The following is a 26,480-nucleotide window of genomic DNA, read 5'->3' as shown; positions in this document are numbered from 1 at the left end:
AAACTGATTCCAAGTTCTGAGAAGTTGTGCAGTGCCCAACAAGGGCATCTGTCTCAGTAGTAAGTAACCATAGTTATTTAAGAATGAAATAAAAATACTTTTCTTTTGATTTATGTGTATTACTTCTTCAAATGGCTACTACATTGTTAGGACATATGTACTTATTAAGGTTTTTGAACCTAAATATTTAACGAACAGATCTACGAAGTCCTTGTTTGGCCTAAGAATACCACGGAAAAATTAGTAAGATGTTAAAGAAGCATGCACTGAGAAAGTTCAGGAGGCTCTGCACTACACAACCACTTCCTTTTATATAACGAGAGTCTCTGGAAGGAAAGGACAAGGATGAGGATTGTGAGGAGCACATACTCAGTGGAACCAGAGTTAGACTCAACCAGGTATAAACCAACAACTGACACAGGGACATTTCTCACACTACATTTAAAGAAGCTATGCCCAAAGTTCAAACTTCAACCTGAATGTTAAAAAAACCAACATAATAAATCTAGATCCTTTCATCTTCAGCCTGGAGGATGGATGGTCCAATGTGGAAAAGGGTGAAGGAGATGTTAAATCCAAAGGTGAGGGACGAAAAGACAGAGACCAGAGGGAAGCTCATTGATTTAATTGGACTGGATCAATACTAGTTAGAAATCATAGGAAAACCCAATTGCAGGTCAAGGCTATGAAGCCTGCAGTGCTGAGCCAGGCCACAGATAAGGCTGGGGCTCTCTGGCACCACAGGGAGAAGGGTAACTTCAAAACGTTCAAGCTTGAGACAGAAGAAAAAGGATAACTGGGAGAAGAGTTTGGATCAAAAAGCAATCAGGAAAAAAAAAAAAAAAAAAAAAAAGCAATCAGGGCCTTCCATGTTGACAGAATAAAAGCTTGAAGATAAATGGGCCTCTTCAGGTCACAACATGTTTTATTTGTGGCCGGAAAGAGCATCTGGCCCACCTATCAAAATGAGTTAACCCCACCCAAGGCCTCAGGAACACAAAGACGTGGCATCTGCCGAAGAGACAGAGGAAGACATACAGGTAGCTCTGTTACCATGAACCGAAGGAGGAATTTACACATATGAAGACCCCCTAGGGCGAAAGGATAATGTTCTGTGGGGAATTTGGATGCCCAGCACCTCACTTTCTTAATATTGTCCGATGGTTTGAACCATGTAACACCAGGCGTAGGGAATAAGCCTGGATGCCAGCAGGCTCACTAAATGGAGAGGACATCCGTGAGCAGCACAAACAGTAGAAACTCATGTGCTGACCTGATGCAGAAAGAGGTATGGGGACAGCAGCTGATGACATCAAGACCTGCGTCCCAGCCAGGTGCTCTCAGTGGGCTCCTCCTGCTTGAGAGCTGGTGCCTGCACATCCAGGGGACAGGGCCAAAGCAAGAAGAGTCCTCAATCAATAAGGACTGCTGCAGCGAGAGCCCACATCCGTTTCCCTCTCTCCTGCTGCCCCTTCAGCTTCTGCAGGTGCCCTGGATGCTGAGTGGACCTTTCATTACTCTCCCTGACTGCCCTTACTCCATTTCACCTTCTTGGCCGTTATCTACCTTCCTTGTCCCAGCCCCTTGATGTCCTGAATCTGGCTTGGGGGTGCACGCTGACCTGGCCACCCTCTCTTGGTCATTCTATAAACTTTGAGAATTTCTTGACCTTTAAATCTTACTTGTGTTTCCTCAACCCCAGTTTCTCATCCTCAGCCCAGCTTCCAGAATAATACTCCTATCTGAAGACAGAGTGGCAGAAGAGGCAGTGCAATAGGGGCAGCTCCAAGAAAAAGAACAGGATATGGTCCTGGAGGCTTAATCTCCAGAGGAAGAAGCACGCTGAGGATGACCCTCTCCACCAGCTCTTCACCAGGCCAAATGGGACAAAGGATAAATCAGTGGAAGTTAAAACTCCCTCTACTAGAGAGGGAAAAGAGCTGGCAGGGCCAGCCAAGACAGATCTCTCTGGGGAAGAATATTTGCCAAATATCCAATTTAAAGAAGTTGAAGGCTCTGAGAAAATTCAAACAAAACTTTTCTCCTTTCAAAAATCCTCTCCACAGGCCAGGAGAGGAAACAAATCATGTTGAAGAGTACTTGTTATATATAGATTATGGTACCCCAAAATTGTTGACTGCACTTTCTTGGGAAGCCTATAAATACTTGGCAGTCCTAGGAACTAAGGATACTCTAACTGGCTCAGAATTTATCCTGTACAGCTCACCCAGAGACGGGCAAAACTGGGAGTTTGTCATTGCTGAATTTCTAATGGCTGGGGACAGATATCAGCCAATGACAATTTATTCTGAATTCTGTGTGTCACGTGTGAAAACAGGGATTTCCTCCCCACCCCCCCACCCCCCAAGGCAATCTTTATGGGACCGTCAGAGCTGAGATAGGCAGAGGACCACCCTTCCCTAAAGAACGTTCTCAAAGAGACCCTGTAGACTTTCAAAATGACAAGCATCTATTTCAGCACCTTCAGTCTCCAGTGAAGAAACTCAGGCCCAGGGAGGCGAGTGTCCTGCCCAAGATCACAGAGGAGGCCAGCACAGAGCTAAAAGCAGCACACAGCTCTCCGAACCCCAGACGGGGACACGCCCCTCTGTACCACACTGCAGCCATAACTGTGCCACACGCCAGCCAGAAGACTTGTGAAGGTCTCTACTGACATCCAAAGCTGGGCCGACTTCCACTGATCACGCTTTTGGGGAGTCCTCTGGCACCCCCCACAAAAGATCATCATACATAAATTTCATTTCAAGGACTGAGCAGTGCCTGGAAAGTGCAGCCTCAACCACAGAATACATACGACACGCAAGGCAAGGGGCTGCAAAAGTTTAAACCACCCTGAAGTCGACGATGAAAAACACAGGGTTAAAAGTCCTGACACCTGAAGAGATAAATGGCTTCCTCTATCCTTAACCTCCACAAAGCCTCTCCAGGAATTCACAGGCTCTCCCATTTAAGCTGATGTATGGGGAAATCAAACTGAATCCAACAGCCCAGAAATGGAAAAGTCCCGCAGAACAAAGCCTCAGGAGTACATATATTGAGGGACCTGGAAGGAATGAATAAAGTGTGTACCTGGATGCAGAACCATTTAAATGCAGAAGAACTGAAAAGTCTTCGCATGGAAAAAAGCAACACCCACCAGAATGCTTGACAGAGCCCTAAAAGGACTGGCCTTCTGCTCTACTTTAAAGAGATTTAGAGTTGGATTTGATGATGCCACCCCTGCCGTCAGATCCTGCCAAATCTAGAGCTCTACGGCCCTAGGGCCTGGGAAACCTAAGGTAGCACATGGTTGCACACTTGGCCACGGGTCTCTCACAGAGGACCTAGGGGATCTGCCTTGGTCTCTGTCATGAGGAAAACTAAAACCTAAGGGGAAATCGCAAACATGCTTATTCAATACCAACTGTGGTGCTAGATGGAATAATTAGGGTGGTCTGAAAAAAGTCTCAGTCAGAGAATCACCTCTATGCATAACAAATCAAATAAATCTTCTAAACAAACTCGGTAGAACAACTGAATGGCTGTAAGAGCTTAGCAAATAGGCCAGACCAGAGAGAAGACATTAGGTGATGTCCTCTTGGATTCAAGAGACACACTGGGTGGCATCAGGGGCAGGGCAGAGGAAGCATTCCGGCTGTCAGCAGACTTCTGTGAGCCCTGCACTCCTCCAGCAGCCCAGTTGTCCCAGCTCAAAAACCAGACATTGCAATCAGATTCTATGAGAGTTACAGAGCACTAAGTTGTATAACCAAGCCTGAAGTGTGCCTCTGCTAGAAGTGATGCACTATGGAGTCTGTTGGGAAATGCTAAAAATCATTTCTGTTATCAATTTATGTAAAAGTTTTTGGCGAATAGAATTCAAACCCCACCTCCCTCCCCAAAAAGTAATTGTAATGCCAGATAATATGGAAATCTAGCATTTTTACTCTTTGGCATGAGGAATTCACCAGGCTTCTTTTTAAAGTTCCAGAGGTCCTGAGGTTAATGGTTAACTAAATGAGCTAAGATATTTGCCATAATCCCGCTAATTAAAGAGCTACGTTCAACTAGACTATAGACAATAAACTCCTAGAGAAACTTTGGCTAGACCTACTGATAATCATAGCCCACAAAGTTTATCTTAAAGTTACTAAGTGCTAATCAGGACATCCAGAACTTCAGGTTATAGGAAGAGAATACACAACCATTCTTGGGGGACTTTATCACACACTCACAAAGCTCCTACTGCCAAGATACTAATTAGTTCATCGGTGGACAGTACAGTCTAGACCACCCTGCTGTTCACAGGTCAGTAAGTCAATGGCTCCAACTGTGGGAAAGACAGTCTGAAGGTCCCTGGTCTGGTGTCTGGACTCAGGCACAATGTGGTAAGGCTGGCTGTCTGGGCACCATGAATCTAGGGGCTACCTGTTATGAAAGGCCTAAGAGGTACATTACGAGGATCCACCAAAGCCTGCAGGGAAGGATCAGGGCTGAGGCGGAAAAGACAACCATCCCAGAGCTCTCTGATGCGTCAACACAGGTGGGTGGAGAATGATAGCATGTTCTCCATTTGTCTCCAGAGGCTTCTGCAACCTTTTAAATAAAGCAGTAATAGGAAGATGGGGCATAGAAGAGGAAATGGTACCACAGCTAATGCTGAAAAGACCCAAGCCTCTCATCGAAGCCATCTCTACCCAGTCCCAAGTCTTCCTGTTGCCTCGGAACAGTCACAAAACATGCTGGGAAGGGTAGCTTAAGTATCCAGGTGCAGGCTCTGTGGGTTCCCTAGACCAATTCTTGACCCAAACCTGACTTTACTCGTCTATCTGAGCTTACATTTGGCTAGAGGCCTAGGGATTTCCCCATTTTGCACATGTCAGACACTCTCCCTGGGAAGGAAAACGAATTAATTTGACACAAGCAATCAATCCCACTGGAATGTTTGTGCACACCGAGCCAAGCAGAAATGGATCCTGAAAGGAGCACTTCTGGGAGGTGACGGGAATTTTAATGCTGAAAAATGATACTGTGTCAAGAACCCAGTATGATGGAAGAAGCACACACATTTGTATCCAAAGCATGAGCAACACCACACACATGCACATTGCACATATATGCACACAGGCATGCACACTCACCATCTTCATGGAAAAAGACGTCTGGGTATATAATTGTCCAGGCTTCCATCGCTCTGTTTATGTTTTGTATTCAAAATGTTTTAACAGGTTGAAGAATAGAGCAGTGCTAAACCCCTTTAAAGTAGAAAGCTAGAGGAGCCCGTGAAATATTCCTATGATTCCAATGTGATCCCTGTGGTGCCAGGCTTGGTGAAAGCACCCACAACCTCTAATCCCCCATAATCTCACACAACCCTCTGCCTTTGACCACCCTTCTCCCTTTGCCAGGAATTTCCTCCCGACCCTGTCACTCTGGATAATGAGCGCATCTTCCAAATGCCATTCAAGCATCTCCTACTCTATGACCACCACCACATCTGCCAAAATAGGCTTCACCACTCCCCTGTTTGTGTCCCTGGATCCTACTAGTGTAGTCATATTATATACTTGGAATGTTTCTATGTACTTTAAAAAAAACTAATTTGTTTCCCTCTATCAAAATATGAGTTCTCTGAAGGTCTAAAGAATGTGAGGGAAAGGAGATGGAGCTCTGGGTAGAAGGAAATGTAGAAGAAAGCCAAGACAGCAGTTCAATTACCCAGTGCCTCCTCTTGAGATGATGCGGTTGGGCTGGGTTTGCACATGCCCTAGGAAATGAAGATTTGGGATTGCTTTCACCATCTTCTCTAGGCGACTCAAAGGAAGAAAAGTTCAAGAACATGAGCTGGCAGGAAGATCATTTAATTAGTCCTCATGCCTCGAGAGAAGTGGTAGAGCAGCTCTGATGGAGCCCTGGTGAGGGCATTCTCTAGGGTGTTTAGACACATCCCTAATGACAGACTTGGGGTCCAAAGGAACAGGCTGAGAAGTGTAGGCTTTTCAACACAGACCCAGAAGCCCCAGAAACCTAGCCCTTCTTTCAAAAGGTTCTAAGGGCCAAAATAGTTTGAAGCTACTGCTGACTGTCAGGATGATTCTCCTCAAGGGAATTAGAGCCCTTGATCACCAAGCAAGGCTGTGGGGCCACCTGTGAGCTCTGGCACCAGGGGTCTGACCAAGCAGACTACAGCTGCTCAGACCAAAGGCCTCAGAAGGATGGAAAGTCTTCAGAGAACCACAGCATAAAGGTCCTGAGACCACTTACCACGGGGTTTCTATCCCTGCTGGCTTTACTGTTGTCCAGTTAGCTCAGAATGTTGAAGATGGAAGATACATTTGAGACTACCTAGCTCACCTCCCTCATTGTCTAAGAGAGGGAAAGGGGTTTACCAACCTCATCAATCAGAAAACTGTGCTCCTGACACCCAGCCCCCCACTCTTTCCACTTGAACCCAACCAGCTGGCACCATCATTTGCCTGCTTCTTTGGTTTTTTCTGTACTTTCCTGGCCCTCCTGTTTTGCCAGTCTCCCAGTTTCTGCCACCTTCACAGGGAACAGAGTTCTCATTTTCCCTGGTCAAATGAGAAACACTGCTCACAGCTATTAGGGCTACTTGAGTCCCAGAGCCCTGGAGTGAGAACAGTATGTAAAACACAGAAGTCTTCCTGTGTAAAAGAAGTGGAAGAGGACTTCCCTGGTGGCGCATTGTTTAAGAATCCACCTGCCAATGCAGGGGACACGGGTTTGAGCCCTGTTCCGGGAAGATCTCACATGCCGTGGAGCAACTAAGCCCATGCGCCACAACTACTGAGCCTGCGTGCCACAACTACTGAAGCCCGCGCACCTAGAGCCCATGTTCCACAACAAGAGAAGCCACCGCAATGAGAAGCCCACACACCGCAATGAAGAGCAGCCCCCGCTCACCGCAACTAGAGAAAGCCCATGTGCAGCAATGAAGACACACGCAGCCAAAAATAAATTAATTAATTAATTTTAAAAAAAAAAGAAGTGGAAGAATTTTGGTTAAAAATAACAGCAAATAAACAGCTCCACCACAAGAGAAGCAGAGCAATAGCCCTAAGCTGGACTTCATTTTTCTCTTTTCTTATTATCTATTTCAATTGATCTTATTTAACACATCCTTTCTATAGAATACATGTTTGTGAAAACCTAGGCTGATGTTAAAGGAATTAGCTTTATTTGGAAAAAGCAAAACTGCCTAGAACTGGCCATTTTAGGAGGCTGAAGAGACTCGGAAAGCAGATCCTAGCAAGGTAAGAGGGAACCCAGACCCATTAGAGGCCCCTAGCTCAAACATTAGTCATATTCACCAGACAGAAACGCAGGCATCAGCAGTGCAGCTCTGGAAGTAATCCATCACCACCCATCGCCCTCCTAAAGCTGGGAGCTCCTTGAAGACGGAGACTACGCCATGCTCCCCTCTGGACCACAGTGCATGGGATGTAAGAAGTGCTCACCAAATGCTTGCCGGAAGAATTGACAATGCCGCGCTCTCGCATGCTTACGTGCACATAAACGCATACATGTATGTAGACAGAATCCCAGTGAAGGCAGTCTTAGAAGCCCCATTTCTAAACCTTTTTTTTCCCCAAAATTATTGTTTTAACTAGGGTAACACTGTTTAAAAATACAATGTATTTTTCTCTCTTGCATGTCCTTACATACATTTAACCTCCCCCTTACTCTGTCAGAAGCATCTACTTGCCTCAGGGAAGATCAGGATAGTTTTAGCAGCAGGCAAAGAGAAAGCGTCCATGTTCAGCTGTTGACATCCTGGATAGGAATTTTTTTAGTGCAGCTTGAATTCTCAACACATTCTTGAGGTGTAGGAATCAACATATCAAGCTCCAAAATGGGTGTACTTGACCACAGAGATCATTCTAAACCAAAGGTAAAGAGTACTCAAGACGCCACATTAGGGAGATCCTTGCTACAAGAGGAGGAGCCCTCTCCCTCAAGCAGCAGGAGAATGTGGCAAAAACTCAGTCTAGGAGATGGGACACCAGGGTCCCAGCTTCCTCCTATCTACCACCTCAAGGCCCAACCAGGGTTTAGGGAGAAGGGGGCAGCTTTAGAATATAACATCTCAATAGGTGTGAAGGCCCCTGAGAACCCTAAGGCCACTCCTGAGGAGGCTGCAGGCCTCTAGGTCAATGGCTGCCATTCAGTCCCATACCCTGATCCACACGGTGTGGAGGTGACGGGATGAAAACACAGCACTGGCCAAGTGGGTATCTAGTTAGGCAAGCCAGGCATACAGGTCCTGTCTTTTCATAGTTGGTACTGAGTAAGCTGGGGATCTATATATTTCTTCATCCCCTGATGATGGTACTCAGAGATGCTTAGAGAGCCACTGACTAGGCAGAGGCCTGGGGTCAGGACTAAGAGGCTGCCATGTGCAGGGACTTTGACCCCACAGGCAAATAGTCAAGACATGAATGTTAGTGCTGGGTATCAGCACAATACCCCAGAAAGCAAGACACCAGTACAGGGATCAGATCAGACCAGACCAGCCCCCATGAAGCAAAGATCAGGGGAATCCAACCATCATGCCACGGCTCCAAGCACCCCTCTCCCCCTACCCCCGCCACCATCACCACAAGTTCACAGGTGCACCTCTACACACCCAGACCCAGAGAAGTGGGAAAACAGAAGAAAATCGCAGTGAATGAGAAATGCACCGGAAAGAAACAGACATCCAAAAAGACCAATTGGGGGGAGAAAAAAAAAAAAAACACATGACATACTATAAACTAGCCAAGTTGGGGTGGAGGGAGATTAGCTCCACATTAGAAAATTTTAAAAGCTACATTTTCTTTGCACGTCTCGGTGATAAAGAGTGTGCAACTGAGCTGCAGTGTCACCCATCAGAGAGAAACCCACAGCCATTCTGGGCAGTTAGATGAACCGCTCTTCCACACGTCTCTTTTCCAAAAGCAAATGGAACGTACCATGAAACATTTCACTCCATCTCTAGTGATCTCTAGTGCTACCAATTTCCTACCAGACATGAAAAAATGTACAGCCTCAAACGCGGTACGGCTGTCACTCCCATCTGAGTACCCTAGCTCAGCTTTCAACCACACTCAAAACTAAGGGAGACCCCAGAGAAAGGCAGCAAACAAAAACCCTTTTCATTGAGTCAGCAATTTTATTTGTCCAAAGAATTTTCCTTCTATTATCTCACTTTATCTCATACTACTCCTATGATGTATGGCAGGGCAAGTATGTTTACCTCTTTCTTCAGATGGGGAAAGACAGGTTCCGTCTGTAAAAACAGACATTTTAACTGGCTTAGCCAAGTCACAGAAATAATTAGTGGTGGGCAGAATTGGAAACCGAGGTCTCCCAAATCACATCGTTGAATTCTTCTAGCCAAACATAGGCTATGGCTTTTGCACACACAACCTAAAGCACTTCCATACCTGTGGTATTGGAATTAACTTTCACTCAAACCCACAAAACACATGTGGCTTTTTTTGGCTAATTGTGACTGCAAATCTGGCTCCTAAGTCACTTAAAGGCATACAGCAAAAAAAGCCAAGAATGGCCTCTACCATTTATTTAAATGTCATTAATAAAAGCGTCTGTAAACGTTGCACAGAAAATTAGCCTCCAGAGAACAGGACTGGCTGTTCTCCCTCCCTCCTGAGGATAAAAGCAGAAGAAACATCCTGATCTTACGGCTGTCTCACAGTCACCTTTGAAAACGATCAAATAATGGGTGACCCTTCTTGCTACTCTTTGGGCCAAATAATGTCCCAGAACAAACACTGGTCCTCAGAAAAGCTGGTTTATAAATGTCCATCATTAGGAGAATGGTTAAATAAAATGTGGCACATCCACACAACAGAAGGTAACACAACTCTTCAAACAAATGAGGTAGAACATATGCACTGACATGGAAAAATGTCCATGATTATAAAGTGATAAAAACAAATTGCAGGGGCTTCCCTGGTGGCGCAGTGGTTGAGAGCCCGCCTGCCGATGCAGGGGACACGGGTTCGTGCCCCGGTCCGGGAAGATCCCACATGCCCTGGAGCGGCTCTGCCCGTGAGCCATGGCCGCTGAGCCTGCGCGACCGGAGCCTGTTCTCCGCAACGGGAGAGGCCACAACAGTCAGAGGCCCGCGTACCGCAAAAAAAAACCAAACAAACAAAAAAAAACAAATTGCAGAATAACAGGTATAGCATAATTCTCTTTTTTGTTAAAATATGAAAGAAAGCCATGCATTTGTATAAACACATATTTGTGTATGTAGCAAGTACATACGTCCATTGAATTTATCTTAACATCAGGGAAAAGGAGGGAGAAAGAGCATTCACTTTTAACCATAGATCCTGTACTTCCATTTTGTGTAACTATTTCTTACAACAGTAAGTTGACACTTTACCCCTCCAGACAACCAACAAATCCTCTGTCTTCTTACGTTACCCCATGTAAAGGGTACTGGCTTATGAATGACTCACGTCGCTCAACAGATACGTGTATACTGATATAACATACATTTGTATTAATTGGGGAAAATGGTTTCATTTAGGAAAAAGTCTAAATGTCTAAATAAATGTTCTATGAAGTATAAGAAAATCAAATCTCTCTAAATGAAATATTGTTTACCACTTACTTAAATCATCTTTTAGCTTATAGACAATAAACACATATTAAATGAATCAATGAATGAGTGAAATTCCCTTTCTGATTGACTTCCAATTAGCCATTTTTTCCTATACTAGTCTCCCCCTAACCCAACAAGAGCATAAACTCTTCAGGAACAACGTGGGTAACATTTGTTACCCACCTTTAGCAGCCCCCTTAGTATCTGGCATAATACTGGGCACATTGCAGACACTCAGTCAATATTGATTAGTTGGTCCATTTGAATGTTTGAACTTCCCTATGTGGATTTTTGCAAAAGAAGGGTGCTTCTTTAGTTTTCCAGTGCCTATGGAATATTTGTAAACAAGCAATAAAAGGGATCCCCTCTAATTAATCCAGAATAAACAAGAGTTTTTCGCTATATTTCACAGTAAATATTGATTTCATAGGTCTTTTTGTTTGAGGTACAACTGCCTGTCCACAAAAAAAAAAAAAAAGATTCATTTCCTTAACATAATGTTTAATTATAGAACTCCCAATGACCTACACACCAATAAATAGCTCTCTAAAAAAAAAAAGTCAAGGCAACAAATACAAATCAAGCAAGTATCTGCAAGGCACTAAATTGAGTGTTGAGAAGAAGACAGACAATTCCAAAGCAGAAGGTACAGCCTACTTGAGGAAACCAGACATGACCATTTTCCAAGGCAGGGCTTCCAAAATGTCTTGGAGTCATCAATGTTGAGTAAAGTTCTGGTAAGAGACTAGTGTCCAAACAAGTCTGGTGCACACCTCACCTCCACCTTGGACCTCTCATCCAAGTCACCAAATAAGGATTCAAGAATCCTCTGTTTTCACCTCTACTCCAGAGGCTCCAGGGCTGAACAAGATGCAGAAGTCTGAACACCTAGCCCACTCTGAACTCAACTAGACAGATCATTCTTTAATCCAATTCTCACTCATTCTCCAGAGAATGGATCCAATCCGTCTCCTCTCTTCGCAGGATCTCAGCACCCCTCAGTCCTTCAGATGACCTTGGTTCCCAATCCCAGAGAAGACTGAGGTCAGTTTTCTTAATGAGCTTAGTAAGGGCTCTACTGCCTGACCTGTACACGTGACCTGAAAACCACCTGGTCTTTTCCCATAGCCACAGAGGAAGAAGTACCCCTCCATCCCAGAGATAACCTCTTCGCCTGGGAATTCTCATCCTTTGCTGACTTTTGAAGAAGCTGGTGCCCATTCTGGTACCCCACCCCCACACATACTACCTTCTATCACCTTCAGTGTCTACCACTACCTCCTCCCATGATTTTTTCAAACACTCAAAGATTTTTCTCTCTCTTTAAAAAACAAAACTTCACTGGACCTGATAACCTTTAAAAAAATTTTATTGAAGTATAATTTGCATGCATAAAATTGCACGTAAGTCTACAAATCACTGAAAGTGCACAAACAGATCTCACCTATCATCAAGAAACAAAAGAGTACCAGTACTCCCAAAATACCCCTTCAATTACCATCGTATTAGTCTCCTTACTTTTATTACCAAACCTCTTCAACAGTGGTCTATTTTCGTTTTCATCACCTCCTCATCTATTTCACCATAAGCATCCCCTCTTCAGTGAATCCTCGCCACACGCATGCAGGTGAGGCTGTTGATCTTTCATTATGTTCTCAATGTACAGCATGCAATCCTTTGTTCGTGTGTCAGGCAACCCCACCAGACTGTTATTCTCCATGTGGGAAAGATGATTTCTAACTTGCTGGTGTAGCCCCAGTGCCTGGCACTTATTAGGTTCACAGCTGGTGTTTGATACTTGAATGAATGAATGTAAGCATGAATGAAGAGATCCACTCACTTAAATCTAGTGTTCGCTGAAATTGATCAGTCTTTGTCCAGTTCTCATCAAAAGTAATCATGATATTTAGCTGTCAAAACTCAATGGCTAGGACCATGAAGAATGACTAAAAAATTATACTGTTCCAATAGTTGGTTAAGCATTCTCTTTATATCCAAGTATTTGAGCCTGTTATGTGCCAGTGGACCGGGATACAGAGAAGAGACAACATCTTGCACCCACCCTACAAATTAAAGCTGTGCCATCACTCCCAACGGCACTCTGTCCTTCCATGGCCACAGACCCAATACGGAGTCCTGCCAATCTTTTCCCCTAACTGCTCCTAGAGATAGTCCTCCCTCTCCCCACGATCTCCTCTCCAGGAGAATAAGAAGTCAGAGACAGGAAACCCCCAGGAGCCCCAGACCCCTCCCCCAGTCCCCTTTTGTCACATCCAATTAACCATCTGCCAGTCTCCTGGGTCTCCCTCTAGGCCCACTGTCCAGCTGCCAACTGAACACTGTGTTTCCCCACCCCCACTCCCCATAGATGCCCATTGTCCCCAGGCTGCAGGGTAAGAGTGTAAAAGGCAAGGGGTGTAGGCACATTCCCAGACCCTGTCTGCCATACCCTGGAATAACTGTAACTGCAAGCTTAAAAATCACATCCCTACCTACCTACCTATGCACAAGGAAGGGAGGAAGGGAGGAAAGAAGGAAGGAAGCAAGGGAAGGAGGAAGGGAGGGAGGAAAGATGGGGAGGGTATCGCCGGGGAGGGGAGTGGAGAGGAGGAAGCAAGCTACTGAAGCATAATTTTCATGATTTGGAAATTCTAACTAATAATATATACAATATAGTTTTACTAGTAATAATATAGTCATATTCTATTACTAGTAATATAATGCCATTTCTATTACTATTTACAATATGAATATAACTATCACAATCTATAACTACCAAATCAAGTGATCCTGATAGGTAAGATTTTTTTTCACCCATTTTACTCATGAGGAAACTGGAGCTCAGAGAGGCTGTACCTTGCACAAGGTCACACAGCTAGTAAGTTCCTGTACTAAGACTCTATGATTCTGAAACTGAGCCATATCTAAGGAAACTCCCACCTCCTCCTGCTCTCGGAAATATAAACCCAGTCCCCCACAGCCCACCTTTGGGAAACAGGAACCCCTGGATTCCTACTTCCATCCCCTAGAGGGCCATATAAGATGCCTCACTTGATGACAGTTCTTGGGTTTGCCCCTAAAATGAGAGCTGAAGGGAGTACTTTGGGGCCAAAGGAACGGGTGTGCTCATTGGCATCTTTCCTCTGGTGTGAAGGGTTCCTCTTCATGGAGAAAAATGGGAAAAAGGCTCCTCCATGACCCCTGGTCTGCTTCCTCTTTCTTCTAAAACCTCTAGAGGCATTAAGGAAACCGAAAATTCAAGAGCAGGTCCATCCCTCACAGAGACAGTACCCGATGGCCAGGCATGACCCCTCCTCAGGAGGCTGCCCCTACACCTTCTTGTCTGAGTCCTCCTCCTTCTGTCCTGTCCTCACTCACCCTCCACCCCACCCCCCCAACTTGCCTTTCTGACTCACACTCTGTAGGAAGTGATTCTGCAGACCCCTCTACAGCCTGAAGCAAATCCCACCTCAGCCTGCCAAAGGAAGCCACTAGCGCTTCTAAAAGGATTGCTATTTTGGGACCTCCCAGCCTTGCTTTCTAGCTTCTCTGTCCAAGGGGCCTTCTAGAGCCACACCAACCCAGCTCACCCATTTCACAGCTGCCTTCAGCTTGAACTATCCGCCCCAAGCACAGGACCACAAGCCCCTGAGTCTCCAGGCCAGCTGATGCTCTCTGTGCTGGGGCTGTTGACCAAGCACATTGTGCCCTCAGCAGAGCTGCTGGCCAGCCTACTACTTTACTGAAGTCCGCCTTCCCCCAGTCTCCTCCTCTGGCCAAGGCTCACCCCCCAGCTACCTTGAGATCCACCCTTACAGGCTCATCCAGGATCTACTTCCTTCAACTGCTCCTCTTTTCTAAATATTCATTCCCTTCCCCAAGCCTGCCTTCTCCCTCCTCCCCACCCGTAGGTATTCACAGATCTTCCCTACCTAAAAAAATCCTCCCCTCAACTCTGCTACCCATCTCTAACTACCTTATTATTTTTAACCTTCCCTTCACAGCCAAACCTTTCCAAAGAGTCATCTATATGCACTCCCACCACTTCCTCCCCACCCACTCACTCCCCATTTCCCTTGAAATTTGAATTCCAACTCCCATACACAAGTGAAACTGTTATTTCAAAGGTTACCAGTGATCTCCCAGTTTCCAGAACCCACAGGGTTTGCTCAGTCCCCCTCTCCCTCAACCCCTCTGCAGCATTAGACCCTATTGATGACCGGACTGTTTCCAAGCCCTGCCCTCTCCTGGTTCTCTTCCAGCCCTTCACTTGAGTCTACAGCTCTGTCCTTGGCCCTCTGCCCTTAAGACTCTATATGCTTTTCATTTATTATCTCATCTATTCTGATAGCTCCAGCCACAACTTCTTACGGATATCTCCCAAATCTATATTTCAGTCTCTGGCCTCCCTCCAAAGCTCCAGACTCCCTCCGCTATCTGCCTACTGAATCAACACCTCCTTAAGCTATTTCACTGACACCTGAAAAGCAACACGTCCCAAAGTAAATTCCCAAATCCTGCCTCCCCACAGCTGCTCCTCTTCTTCCTTAACTCCTAATTTTCATTTAGGGTACTTCCATCCTCCCCAGTCACCCAGCTCTAAGAGCTGGAGTAATCTTTGAGTCCTGACTCTTCCTTAACACCTCTACATCCAAGTTACCAAGTCCTGTAGACGCTACATCCACGAGCTCCCTCATATTCATCCCCTCCTCCCCATTTCCACTGTGCCATCTCAAGTTCAGGCCCTCCTGACCTATCACAGTGGTCTCCCAATCCAACCCTGGCTAGCAGTTCCTCCCCCATTCCAACTGACCCTCTGTAGGACTGCCAGACTTATCTTCCTCATCATGTCACCACCCCATTCAGACACTTTTAGTGCCTCCTGAAAGCTAACTGCAGAAAGACCAAACTCCTTGGCCTGCCATTCAAAGCCCTTGATTATCTAGGAGTCCAATAAAGGTTTAATAAATGAAGCAGTCAACTTGGTCCCTACCCGTTTCTGATTTTTATCTCCCATTGATCCTCCACCTGAATCCTCTAAGTCACACAAACTGGACCACTTACTGCCCCCAAATATGCCATGGATGGTCGTGCCTTTTTCTAACACTGTTCCAATACCTTCTGTCTTCCCCATCCAAATCCTACCCATCCTTCAGGTCTCAGCTCGAGAAGTATAGCTACTTCCTTGAGACACAGTTCATCTGCCACTTTTCACTCTCCTTGTTTATCCCTCATATCTGTGTTTTCTAGCTAATAACCAGCTCCCTTCTAATAATGCCATGGGACAGAAGGGGAAGAGACAAAGCTAATTCTCCAACAGTTTCTTACTTCCCTGTATTAATTCCTCTGTTCTCCCAGCTAATTCCTTCTGTTCCCTCACTTCTCAGCAGACACGATTTCAAGCAGCTCTATTGATCCAACAGCCCTGTGGCTGTCAATCATTTCCTAGTTCTTTTGCTGCCAGTCATTCACACTCAAAGGCGTGGCAGGAGGAGTCTGAACTGCATGCAGACAGAGAAGGAGCGGGAAGGGACTGATTCACTGCACCCACCTGAGGCTCAGTGGAAGCAGGAACCCCATTCTCGCTGGGCTCCTCCAGATGGCATGGGGCCATGTGGGCCAGGGTCTGGGGAACTGGCATTTATATACTTTTGTGGAGGAGGAAAGAACAGGAGTGCCCTGATTTGTTGTAAGGAGGATGCCCCATCCAGTCCCTTTGGGAAACCAAATTGAGAAGGATTGAAAAATGTCCCATGAAGGTCAGATTAAATAATACTTGTCAGAGGTGGTACTTAGAGTAATAGAATGTTTGATTTGGAAGGAACTATCTACACATATTTGGACAGAATTGTACAACTTATAAAGACCTCTCACACACGGTATCTCATTTGAGTCTCTCAACAGCCCTATAAGGAAACTGGGTGGTGGGGCGCACGATCCTCATCTTACACAGATGTTACTCACTTGCCCAAGTCATGCAGATAAGTAGAGAGCAAAGGGGAGGGTTCACCTCCTGCTCTCTTGCCTGACCTTTTTGGCCTCTTTCACAGGCTTTTTCTCCCTTTCCCACCCCTTAAATTCAAGTGCTCCCTGAGGGGGGTATTGTAATTCTATTCATTTTCCTTCCTGCTCGATATTCTTTCTTGCAATGATTTTATACACTCCCAGAGCACAGTACATGGCTGCACTAGGAACTCGATAAATATTTGTCAAACAAATGATTAAATTAATGAATGAAAAAGAGCTGAGGCCCAGACCCTAGCCTTCTGATTCCACCCAGGCTCCTGCACACCATCGTGACGCCTCTCCAGCACCCCTGCCGCCCCGTGTCAAAAACCCTGCACGGTACCACTTTCTGGAGATTCCCTCAGCCTCTGTGCCATCACATTCGCTTAATAATAAAAACAACAGGAACAGCTAGTATTTCTTGTGCTCCTAATGTGGGTCAGAAACCACTAGATGCTTTTTACACATGTTTTTCCTATTTAATCCTCTCAACCTGTGAAACAAGCATCCTTGGTCCCATTTTGCAGAAGACTGAGGATGACATAGATTATATCATTTACCCAAGATTCTGCCCCTGGTTAGTGCTGAGCCTATCTGATCCAAAGCCCATGGTCTTCTGGCTATAACCAGGGTTTCTCAGCCTCAGCACCACTGACATTTGGAGGCTGAAGAATTCTTGTCCTGTGCATTATAAGATGTTTAGCAGCACCCTAGACCTCTACCCACTTGACGCCAGTACAACCCCCCTCCCTGAGTTGACAACCCCCAAAAATGTCTCCAGACATTGCCAAATGTTTCTTGGAGGACAAAACTGCCTCCCGTTGAGAACCACTAGACTATACCATACTGCCCATCTCCAGAAGTAAACTACCAAGTTCCAGAACCAGAAAGAACTTGGAAAAATAAAAGTGTTCATTCTCCAACGTCTAAAAAGGACCTCTAGCTCACCTGTTCTAGTGTTTTATTGACACCGACAGTCAGGAATATTTTTTGTCACTTCTCACCTAATTTCTTTCTGTAGCTTCAGTTTATTCCAACACCTCTTCCATCCCCAAGGGATTATCAAATACAATTGGACAGAATGTGCCAATAATTGAGTTCTTGATGATTGGTGGCACAAGGATAAAGCAAAGCCCCCCAAATATTATGGAGGTGTACCTAAATGTTGTTGATATGTTCTAAAATATATTAATGTAGAAATAGCCTTCCCTCTTCAGAACAACAAAGTCCTCTCAATACTCCATCAAAAGTTCTTGGGAAACGGTGTGACCAAAAGCCCAAATCATGATGGGTTTAAGTGGAGGAGAATCAAGAAGGAATGGTAAATATTGAATTAAGTGTCACGTTTACATTCTGGAGCATCAAACGCAACGTCAAAAAGAGATGTTTTCCTTTGCTGCAAAAGAGAGCTCAGGAGGTAAAAGACTCTACCCCTTTTACGGTGCCTGGCAATGCCCAGACAGGGTGATATTTACTCAAAAAACTGCACACCAACATAGGTTGTTATTCCAAGTCAGATCTGGACCTGACAATGACCAGTTCTCTGTCTAGGTGGGATGGGGTTTTTATCTGAGAAAAGTCTAAAGAGTTGTACACTGAATACCAATATATCACCACCTAAATTCAGCAACTGCTTATATTTTTCTGTGTTTGCTTTATCTGCACGGTGGGGCGGGGGGGTGGGGGGGAGACAGTTTGTTTTGGTTTGGTTTTGGTGAATCACAAGCTTTTTAAAAGATCTTTTAAAGAACAAATCACTTCATTGTATGAAAAGGATAAAAACAATACAATACCTCTGATGAAGTGAGACAATGAGTACAGACAAGTGAGTGTTTATGGAATTCAGAGGAGAGAGTTGGTCTTGTGAGCTATGAAAGCTTCCAGAAGAATGTGGTGTTAAAGTCTTGACGAATAAGTTGCATTTGTAGAGTAGGGGTGAAGGGGTGGATGATTCAAAGGGAACATGAGCCAAAGTGCCCTTGGACGTGAAAAGAGTAGGCTGGCTCTGAGGTGTGAAGGACAGACTTGACCCTGAAGGCACTAGAAAGTCACTGTAGGTTCATAAACCAGGTGTGACGAAAGTAGTTCAATCTCCTTTAGGAAGTGCAATCTGCCTGCAGATGCCAATTGGAGTTGGGGTGAGAGAGCAGAGTCCAAGGGCCAAGGGTAAAGGGCTAGTGAGTCCATGAGCACCATAATGGGCCTCCTGGCCTAGGGCAGAGGCCCTGAGGATGAACAGCATGGGCTCACTATGAAACATAACAGAGTTTGTTAGAAGATTGAGATTCCTCAGAGACAACAGCAAGGTGCTAAATATCATGACTAGGAAAGGGAAGGTGCCACTTATAGGATTAAGGAAGACAAGAGGAGAAGCTAGTTTAGGGACTTGGAAAGACAGAGTCGAGTTTGAGGCTGACCAAAGTCCAAGTAACAGCAAACAGTCCAGTTAAAAATGTCTGGACTCACAAGACCAAAGCTCAACAGAAAAAAGATATTTCCACATCAATGTCATTCAATTTATCCTCTGAACTTTCTTCCTTTGAGTCTTATAGAAGGAGGTTTCTCCTCTGCTCACCAAAGTCAAGATCTTACTTTCGCTAGGGAACCTCCTCTTGTCTCACCTCTTCAGGTATCTAACTCAAAAATCAACCAAGCATCTTCAGTTCTTCCTGCCCACAATCTCTCTCCCTTCCACATCCAAACCTGTTCTGACTCTCCGACCAAAAAATGAAAACCCCTTTTCTTGGTACTAACATGCCATCTGACTAGCACCCAAACTTTTTCCTTTCACTGGTAAATTCTGCAAGTAATTGATTCCTACCAACCACCCCAAATCCCTGCTCTGAATGCCTCTTCTAATACTGTGCTCCCAAGAGCTCATAGTGGCTTTCTTTTTATCACATCCAGAGACACTTGACCGGCTCTCCTCTTATTCAACCTGTCTGCAGCCTGTCATCACATCAGAACCCACGCTGACTCCCTGGGGTCTCCAGGATCAAGTCTCCTTTGCTGCCACTTCCTAAACAAGGGTTTCTCCCCCAAATTCTAACTTTAGCCCTCTCTTCTTCCCTCCACCCCCTCCCTCTGAGGGCTGATGCATTCACAAAGCTTCAGCTGCAGCGAGCCTTGATTCAGGAGGCTTCCAAGGCCACAATGCCAGCCCTAACCTCCCACCTGTGCTCCTGTCTGAAGTCCCGTATCTCCCACAAACCAGCTCCACCTGGATACTCCTCAATCACCTCTAATTTTCCACATCCAAAGCTAACAGCATTATCGGCCCTGCAAATCCAGCTCCTGTCCTCAACCAGAGTGCTTCAGTCAGGATACTGTTGGTCCTCTATGCTTTTAACCCAGCTACTCCCATTATTCTCGAGGGCTTAATTTTCTTTCCCCCCTACAACTAGTTTGTCAACAAATACCCACATTTCTGCCTTTGACAATGTATCTCAGAGTGGTCCCTGAGTCCCCGTCCTTTCTGCCACCAACCCAGACCAAGCCCCTCTCCCTCAGTTCCAGATCACTTTTGCATTTGGATCCTTTCTCTCTCTTTCCACTTCATCTATCATATGACCCCCAGATTAACCTTTCCAAATACCACTTTCTTCAGGACATGCCCTTGCTCAGGAACTAAAGTGACTGCCTATCAGTCCTGAATCAAATCCAATCTCCTCTCTTGGGCTCCCAAGATTCTGCCTATCTGGCCGTGCCCTACTTACCCAACCCTGTTTCCCATTCCTCCTTACCCTACATCTTCTACTCAGTCTTCCCAGGATCCTCAGTGTCAATGCCTCAACCTCCCTGAGCTTTTGCCCATGATTCTCTTCCCACCCTCCATCTCCCCTTCAAGGGCTACCCTCAGTTCCACTCCTCTGTAGTTCTGCCAACTTTTTATCTTATAGCACCATAATGTTCAGCAAGTAATTAATCTCTAATTGACCAGTAATTGTCAATCTTCTTTTAAAAGCTCTTGGAGAGTAGAAACCAATTTGAATATTTCTTTGTATCCCATAGCACCCTGGACAGCAGAAGGGTCCTAGTAGAAGCTGAAAAGACCTTGCTGGTTTTCTATTCCAACTGATTTCTATTCCCAGTTCTGAGTTCCCATATTTCCCCTCCTCTGCCTCATAACCATGATCAATAAAATTATTGTGACACACTTTCCCAGGCGTGGATCAGAGAATTCCCAGAAAGATGACACAGAATACACCAATCTATAAGAATAATGGTGGGGACAGGGGGTGTGCATGGGTGTTTCTTTCTGTCCATGTACATGTATGGATATAGGATTTGGGGAATGTCAAAAGAACTGAAATACCAAAATAATCAGAAGAGGACAAGTAAAGAACCAAAATGACAGAATAATTGGAAACATGCCTAATTAGAGGCACAGTATGCCAGGGTTTTGACAAAGCAATTGCCAGTGTGGTCTCTGTGTATGCAAAATCTTCCATCAGAAAGTAGGGGGTAACCCTGGCACTCGGGACTTTGAAAATGTGTTTGGAGCTTTTTCAACTGTTCAACTAAATAAATTTATCATCTGTCCAGCCTACCAGGTGTAGTGCTATGTTCCATAAAGATGGGGACTCAGAAGGGAGACGATTAAGAAATATGGCCTTTTCCAGGTGTAAGAAGCCCCAGCAAAAGCCCAGGCTAGAGACTGGAAGGGGGTAAGATCAGGAAGCAGAGCACAGAGGACCACTCAGGGTGGGTGGTGGTCCTAGACCCTACCACAAACAGTCTGCACCCCCTCGTACAACTTGTTACAGGTCGTCAGTCATTTCCAGCCTTATGCGCTGAAGATTTCACCCTTCTCTGATTCAAAGTGCACATCAGACCTGGGTCCCCCTCAACAAGGCTGCCTGAGGAGGAAGAATATCCCCAACAGGATTCCATAGGAGAGGGACCCAGTCTGCTATTTACTCTGTGATTTGAGCCAGGGCTAGACAATGTAAGCCCCATGTTGTGTTTTGAAAGGCCCTGGGAAAAGTAACACATTGGGCCATTATAGGCCATTAACACCATTAACACTGTGTGAATTCATTTGTCAGAAATTAGCAAGCCTCCAGAAACTGAGATCTGCTCCAAGGGCCTGGGACAGAGAATAGACAGGATCTAGTGTTTGGATGGTAGAAAAGGCGAAGGAGGAGTGGATGCCAAAAGATAAAAGTGGGTCCAGAAAGGGAAGGTGGGAAAGCTCACACTCCAAGAGTTTTCCCCAGAGCTAAGAAAAGGCAGAGTTTTGTGCCAGATGGGAGGCAAAGGGTGGATGGTAGGGGTGTCAATGAAGACGTCCTAGTGCATGTTTCCAGGTATCACTTAGCCCCCAGAACCTCTCCCCTAGATAATAAACTAAGGTTATCAGGTCAGGCACCTCTTTAGAATTCATGCTTTGGTTCCTGGGCTGTGTGAGTGAGTGAATGAGTGAGTGAGTGAGTGAGTGTGTGTGTGTGTGTGTATGTGTGTATGTGTGTGTGTGTGTGTGTGTGAGAGAGAGAGAGAGAGAGTATGTGAGAGAGAGAGAGAAAGGGGGGGATGGGGAAGGTGTATATTAGAATCCACATCTGGGGAAAAGGAAGGAGGGAGGCAAGGCTGAGCCCTGAGAAGCAGGATAGGATAACAGGGGCTCCCTCTGCTTTCTCCAGGTCAGCTCCTATCAGCTCCTATCCTCCAGCTCTTTCCTCTTCAGACCAACTAGAAAATGAACATATGGGCTGACCAAGTCTTGACTTCCAAAGCCACAAGTCTCCCCAACAAAGCACCCCACCCCTTCCCTCAGATGACCTCCAGGGCAAGGCAATAAGGTTAGGAAACAGATGGGTGTGCAGGGAATCTTCAAAGCCAACCTGCTCTTTGACCCCATCAGTTCACGTCCTCCAATCCAATTTACAGAAAGAGGGGAGATGCCCAGGGTCCCCATAACTTACTGGACTCTTGGGGAAAAAGATTCCAGACCACATGGTTCCAGACATGGAAGATGGGGAGCTCTACCTACCGAGTTGGTGGAAGCCACAGGTAACGAGGAGATGGAGAAACCCTGGTCATCAGAGAAACAGGGCCACAGGTGGTGGCAGATGAGGGTGGTCGGTTCTGCTCTGGGAACGGGGCTGTGTAGCCAAGGAACATGAGGAGCTATAGACCTGGGGGCTGGGAAGTGGCAGGGGCCGAAAATAGCCGTTAAGGCAGATCTGGGGTGGGGGGCGGTGCTCTACATACCACAGGCAAGCAAAGATTCAGTGGGTGTGTATGAGGGGGACGCTAACTCACACTTCCAGGAATGAGTGATTCTTATGAAAAGCTCATCCGTTCCCAGAACTGGAGAAGAGGAGGACAAGGAGGAGGTCCCAGGCGCCCACCGCCCTCCCTGCCGGGTCTGCCTCTCAAGTCTGAGACTCTGGCTCCCCACACGCACCAGGCACTACAGTCCTCGGTCTGCCCCGCTCCCGACTGTCAGTCTGCAGCCTGCGCGACTCCCGGTCCCCACTGTCCCTCTTTGCACATCGGGGCCGGGGGCCGCCGGCTGGAGAAGGGGTGCCGGCCCAGGGCGGCGGGAGCCGGGCTGACAGGCGCTGGGGGGAGGGGGGAGCCGAGGGAGGGGCGGGGGACGCCGGTAGCCGGAGCGGCGCACTGCAAAGTGATCCAACATCGCCCCATCCCCGCGCTCCGGGAGAAGGCGGCCCGAGGGGACCGCCTCTCGCCTCCCCAACACAGACTCCCGCAAGTGGGGTGAACACCGAGGGGCACCGAGCTCCCAGCCCCCACCCCTCCCCAAAATGCAACCCGCATTGCCATAACAACAAGAATCTCGGCCACTCCAGCCCCGGCGACGAAGGGGACTGCCCCCCAACACGCACACCCCAGCAACAGCCCTCCTTTCCCAAACTTGTCCAAGACGCCGCATCCAGGGCAGCAGCCTCCTCCCCAACCCCCCGCGCCCTGCCCAGCTTACCTGTCCGGAAAAAGGCGTCCACGTCCGAGTCGGCGGCTCCTCCTTCCTCCGCTGCCCCCTCCGGGGGGTTCATGACTGGGGGAGGGCGTCCGCGGGCAGCCGGGGGCCGGCGAAGCCTGGGGCCGAGGGCTGCTCGGCGCCCTGTGGGCGGAGGGCGTGGGGCGCAGCGGCCGCGGCCGCAGACCCGGAGGACACCGGGCTTCAAGGGCGGGCGGCCGGCCGGGGTGGCAGGGCTAGGGCAGAGGACGCCGAGGCTCCCTCAGGCAGAGGCGCGCGGCGGGCTGGGGGCGCCTGCTGCCGGCTCCCCCATGGTCCCCCTTCCGCGGGGGCGCTGGCCGCCTGCGGTCTGGCCGGGGCCGGGGTACGAGCTGCCTGGGCGCCCGCTCTCCCTCAGCGGCGGCAGCTGGCTCTCCTCCTCGCCCGTCTGCCTGTCTCTATTGTTCAGCCCTGCTAGTCTCTCCTCTTTATTTTTCCTCCTCCCTCCCACCCTCCCTGTCTCTCTACCTCCTCCCTCCCTCGCTCGACCGCCCGCTCGCTCTCAGCTTCCCTCCCTCGCTCGCTCTCTGGCTCCCCCTCTGGCTCCCTCCGCCGCCGCCGCCGCCGCCGCCGCCTCGCAACTCCTCCCCCGGCTCCCGCTCCTCAGTCCCAGCCAACAATGACCCGGGCAGCGCCGAGCTCAACTAAAGCTCCGGCCCGGGCCGGGGTCTCGCCGCGGCCCCCCGGCGGCGCGGACGCCTCCCTCCCCCGCCTCCCCGCGCCGGCCTCTCCCGGAGCCAAGCCCGGGCCCCGAGCTATTGTTCGCTGCTGTGCTAGGCCGGCTTCCTGAGCCCCGCAGGAAAAGCGCCGGCGAAGGAGGCGGCCGGGGAGGGGGCGGGGCCGCCGGGCGAGTCCCCGGCCACCGGGCGCAAGCCGGGCTCGCCGTGGGGGCTCTGGTGCCCCAGCCCTGCGCGCTCAGCCTCGCCCCTCGAGCGGTCCGGGCTCCGGGCCCGGCGGCCGCCTCCTCCACCCCACCCCGTTCCCAGGTGTGAGAGGGCCCGCCCCCCCAAGCTGCGTGTCCCCCAAGCTGGGCCGATCCGTCCCTAGAGGCTGGACTTTTCCCCTCTCCTTCCAGACAGGCTCTCTCCAGTCTCCTTCACCTCCTGAGCCTTTCGCATTTTCCTCAGCAACTCTCCTTAGTTCCTTTCTTTTTTAGCTTTTCTCTTCCTTTTTCCCCTTTTCAACGCCCCTTTAAACATCTCTGCCTGTCGCTGTGACTCTTTGTCCAGTTCATTCCTATTGCGATGTGTCCCTATCTTTCCCTCTGTGACTCTCTTGTCTCTCGTTTGTCTCTGTCCTGCCTCGGTACTTGGCCCGTATCTCAGCGCTCCTCTTGGACAGCTGTCAAAACTCCCTAATCCCCCGGGCCTTCTCTGTTTTGTTCTTCTCCCTCTTGTGAATGGAGAGATCCAGTTGGCCAGGAGAAAGGAGGTGTTACAGCAAGCTGAATTTCTATTAAAGTGGGGAGTGGGGCTGAGGAGGAATGGGGAAGACCTCAAAAAAGAAAGCAGATGCTGTATGGGGTAATTAATGCAGTGATTGCATTGTGCCAATTGTTTTTTTAAGCAATAATTAAACAATAATTAGCCAGTATTCTGTTTATAGTCCTAGTGACTGCGAAGCTTACAAAACAGAGGCTCTTTAAACCTGAGTACTTAATGTGGTGTGTTGGGGGCTGTTGCTGCTGCCTCATGCAGCCAGATGGAGAGGCTGTGGCCTGACCTAGTGTGTTAAAACACGCCTCACAGAAAAACCAGGTCCTAGTGTAAAACTGATGGCCTGCTACCCAACAGCCAGAATCTTCTGGATCTATCTTCGCTGACCACCTACTTGGTTCCATCTCTCTCCAGGTCAAAGCACCTGGAACCTTTCCAGATCTATTAACCGGCTGACTCTAACAGCAAACAGGATTAATTAAATATGTTTTTAGTGAACGCTTTCTGGTTCCCTGTACTTCTTCCTTTCTTTACTGAATGTCACAATTTTTTTTTTCACCCATTGAAAAAAATAAGTACAGTTGCCTGTCCCCAATCTTGGCTACATGTATCAGACCCTGTTTCTTAAAAATTAAGAGACTCTGACATCACAAGTTCATTGCCATGAGATCTAATTCATCTGGTCCTAATAGCCTGAACTGACTTAAAGTAGCCAGATGCTCCCTTTCTTACCACCTTCCCTGACAATGAAAGTACTTCTCATTTGTCTTTTCTAAATTTTGCCTTCCCCTTTACCCTGAGCCGAAATCCTGGCCTGCACTCCCACACATGCACATGATGGCAGAGCTGCTATTAACTGGCACCACTGTGCAGATAGAGAACCGGAGGCCTGGCAAGAGCATTAGCTTATCCCAAATTCAGAAGAAACATAACATGTTTAGAGAAAGGTTCATATTAAATTTTCAAAAGATGTGGACAAGAATGGGGGAAAACCTTATGTAATGACACATATTTTTGAGAGGAAATTTTGTAATGACACAGATATTTTTGAGAGGAAATTTCTATAAAGATTTTAGACGTGTCTATTAAGCAACTTCTATTAAGATTTTAAATGTTCATAGCTATATTAATATCAGACAGATTTCAGAGCAAAAGCTGTTACTAGAGATAAAGAGGCACATTTCAATTCATCAACTGCACATAACAATCCTAAAATTTTTTGCATCTGGGAGAGTTTCAAAATATATGAAGCAAAACTGATAGGACAAAACAAGGAGAAATGGACAAATTCAAAAGTATAGTCAGAGATTTTAACATCTGTCTCACTCAATAATTTATAAGGAAACAGATCACCAGTAAGGATATGGGAGACTTGAACAATGCTATCAACCAACTTAACTGACATATACAGAATACACCA

General features: G+C 47.1%; 1 protein-coding gene across 4 annotated transcripts in view; it reads right to left on the bottom strand.

The window, feature by feature from the left end:
- KALRN (kalirin RhoGEF kinase) overlaps window positions 1–23,742 on the bottom strand; it is a gene marked incomplete at its 3' end in the record, with an annotated part of 643,513 nt that extends 619,771 nt beyond the window's left edge. For all 4 annotated transcript variants that reach the window (XM_082839566.1, XM_082839572.1, XM_082839575.1 and 1 more), the window contains exon 1: window positions 23,589–23,742. In XM_082839566.1, coding sequence (XP_082695692.1) covers window positions 23,589–23,661 — 73 coding nt within the window. In that variant the 5' untranslated portion in view covers window positions 23,662–23,742. The remainder of the gene's footprint in view (window positions 1–23,588) is intronic.
- Between the last annotated feature and the right edge of the window lie 2,738 nt (window positions 23,743–26,480).

The sequence above is a fragment of the Leucopleurus acutus genome, assembly GCF_964270905.1.
Source record: "Leucopleurus acutus genome assembly, chromosome: 5".
NCBI lineage: Eukaryota > Metazoa > Chordata > Mammalia > Artiodactyla > Delphinidae > Leucopleurus > Leucopleurus acutus.
Note: the sequence above shows the minus strand (reverse complement) of the source record. Positions and strands in the feature narration are given on the sequence as shown.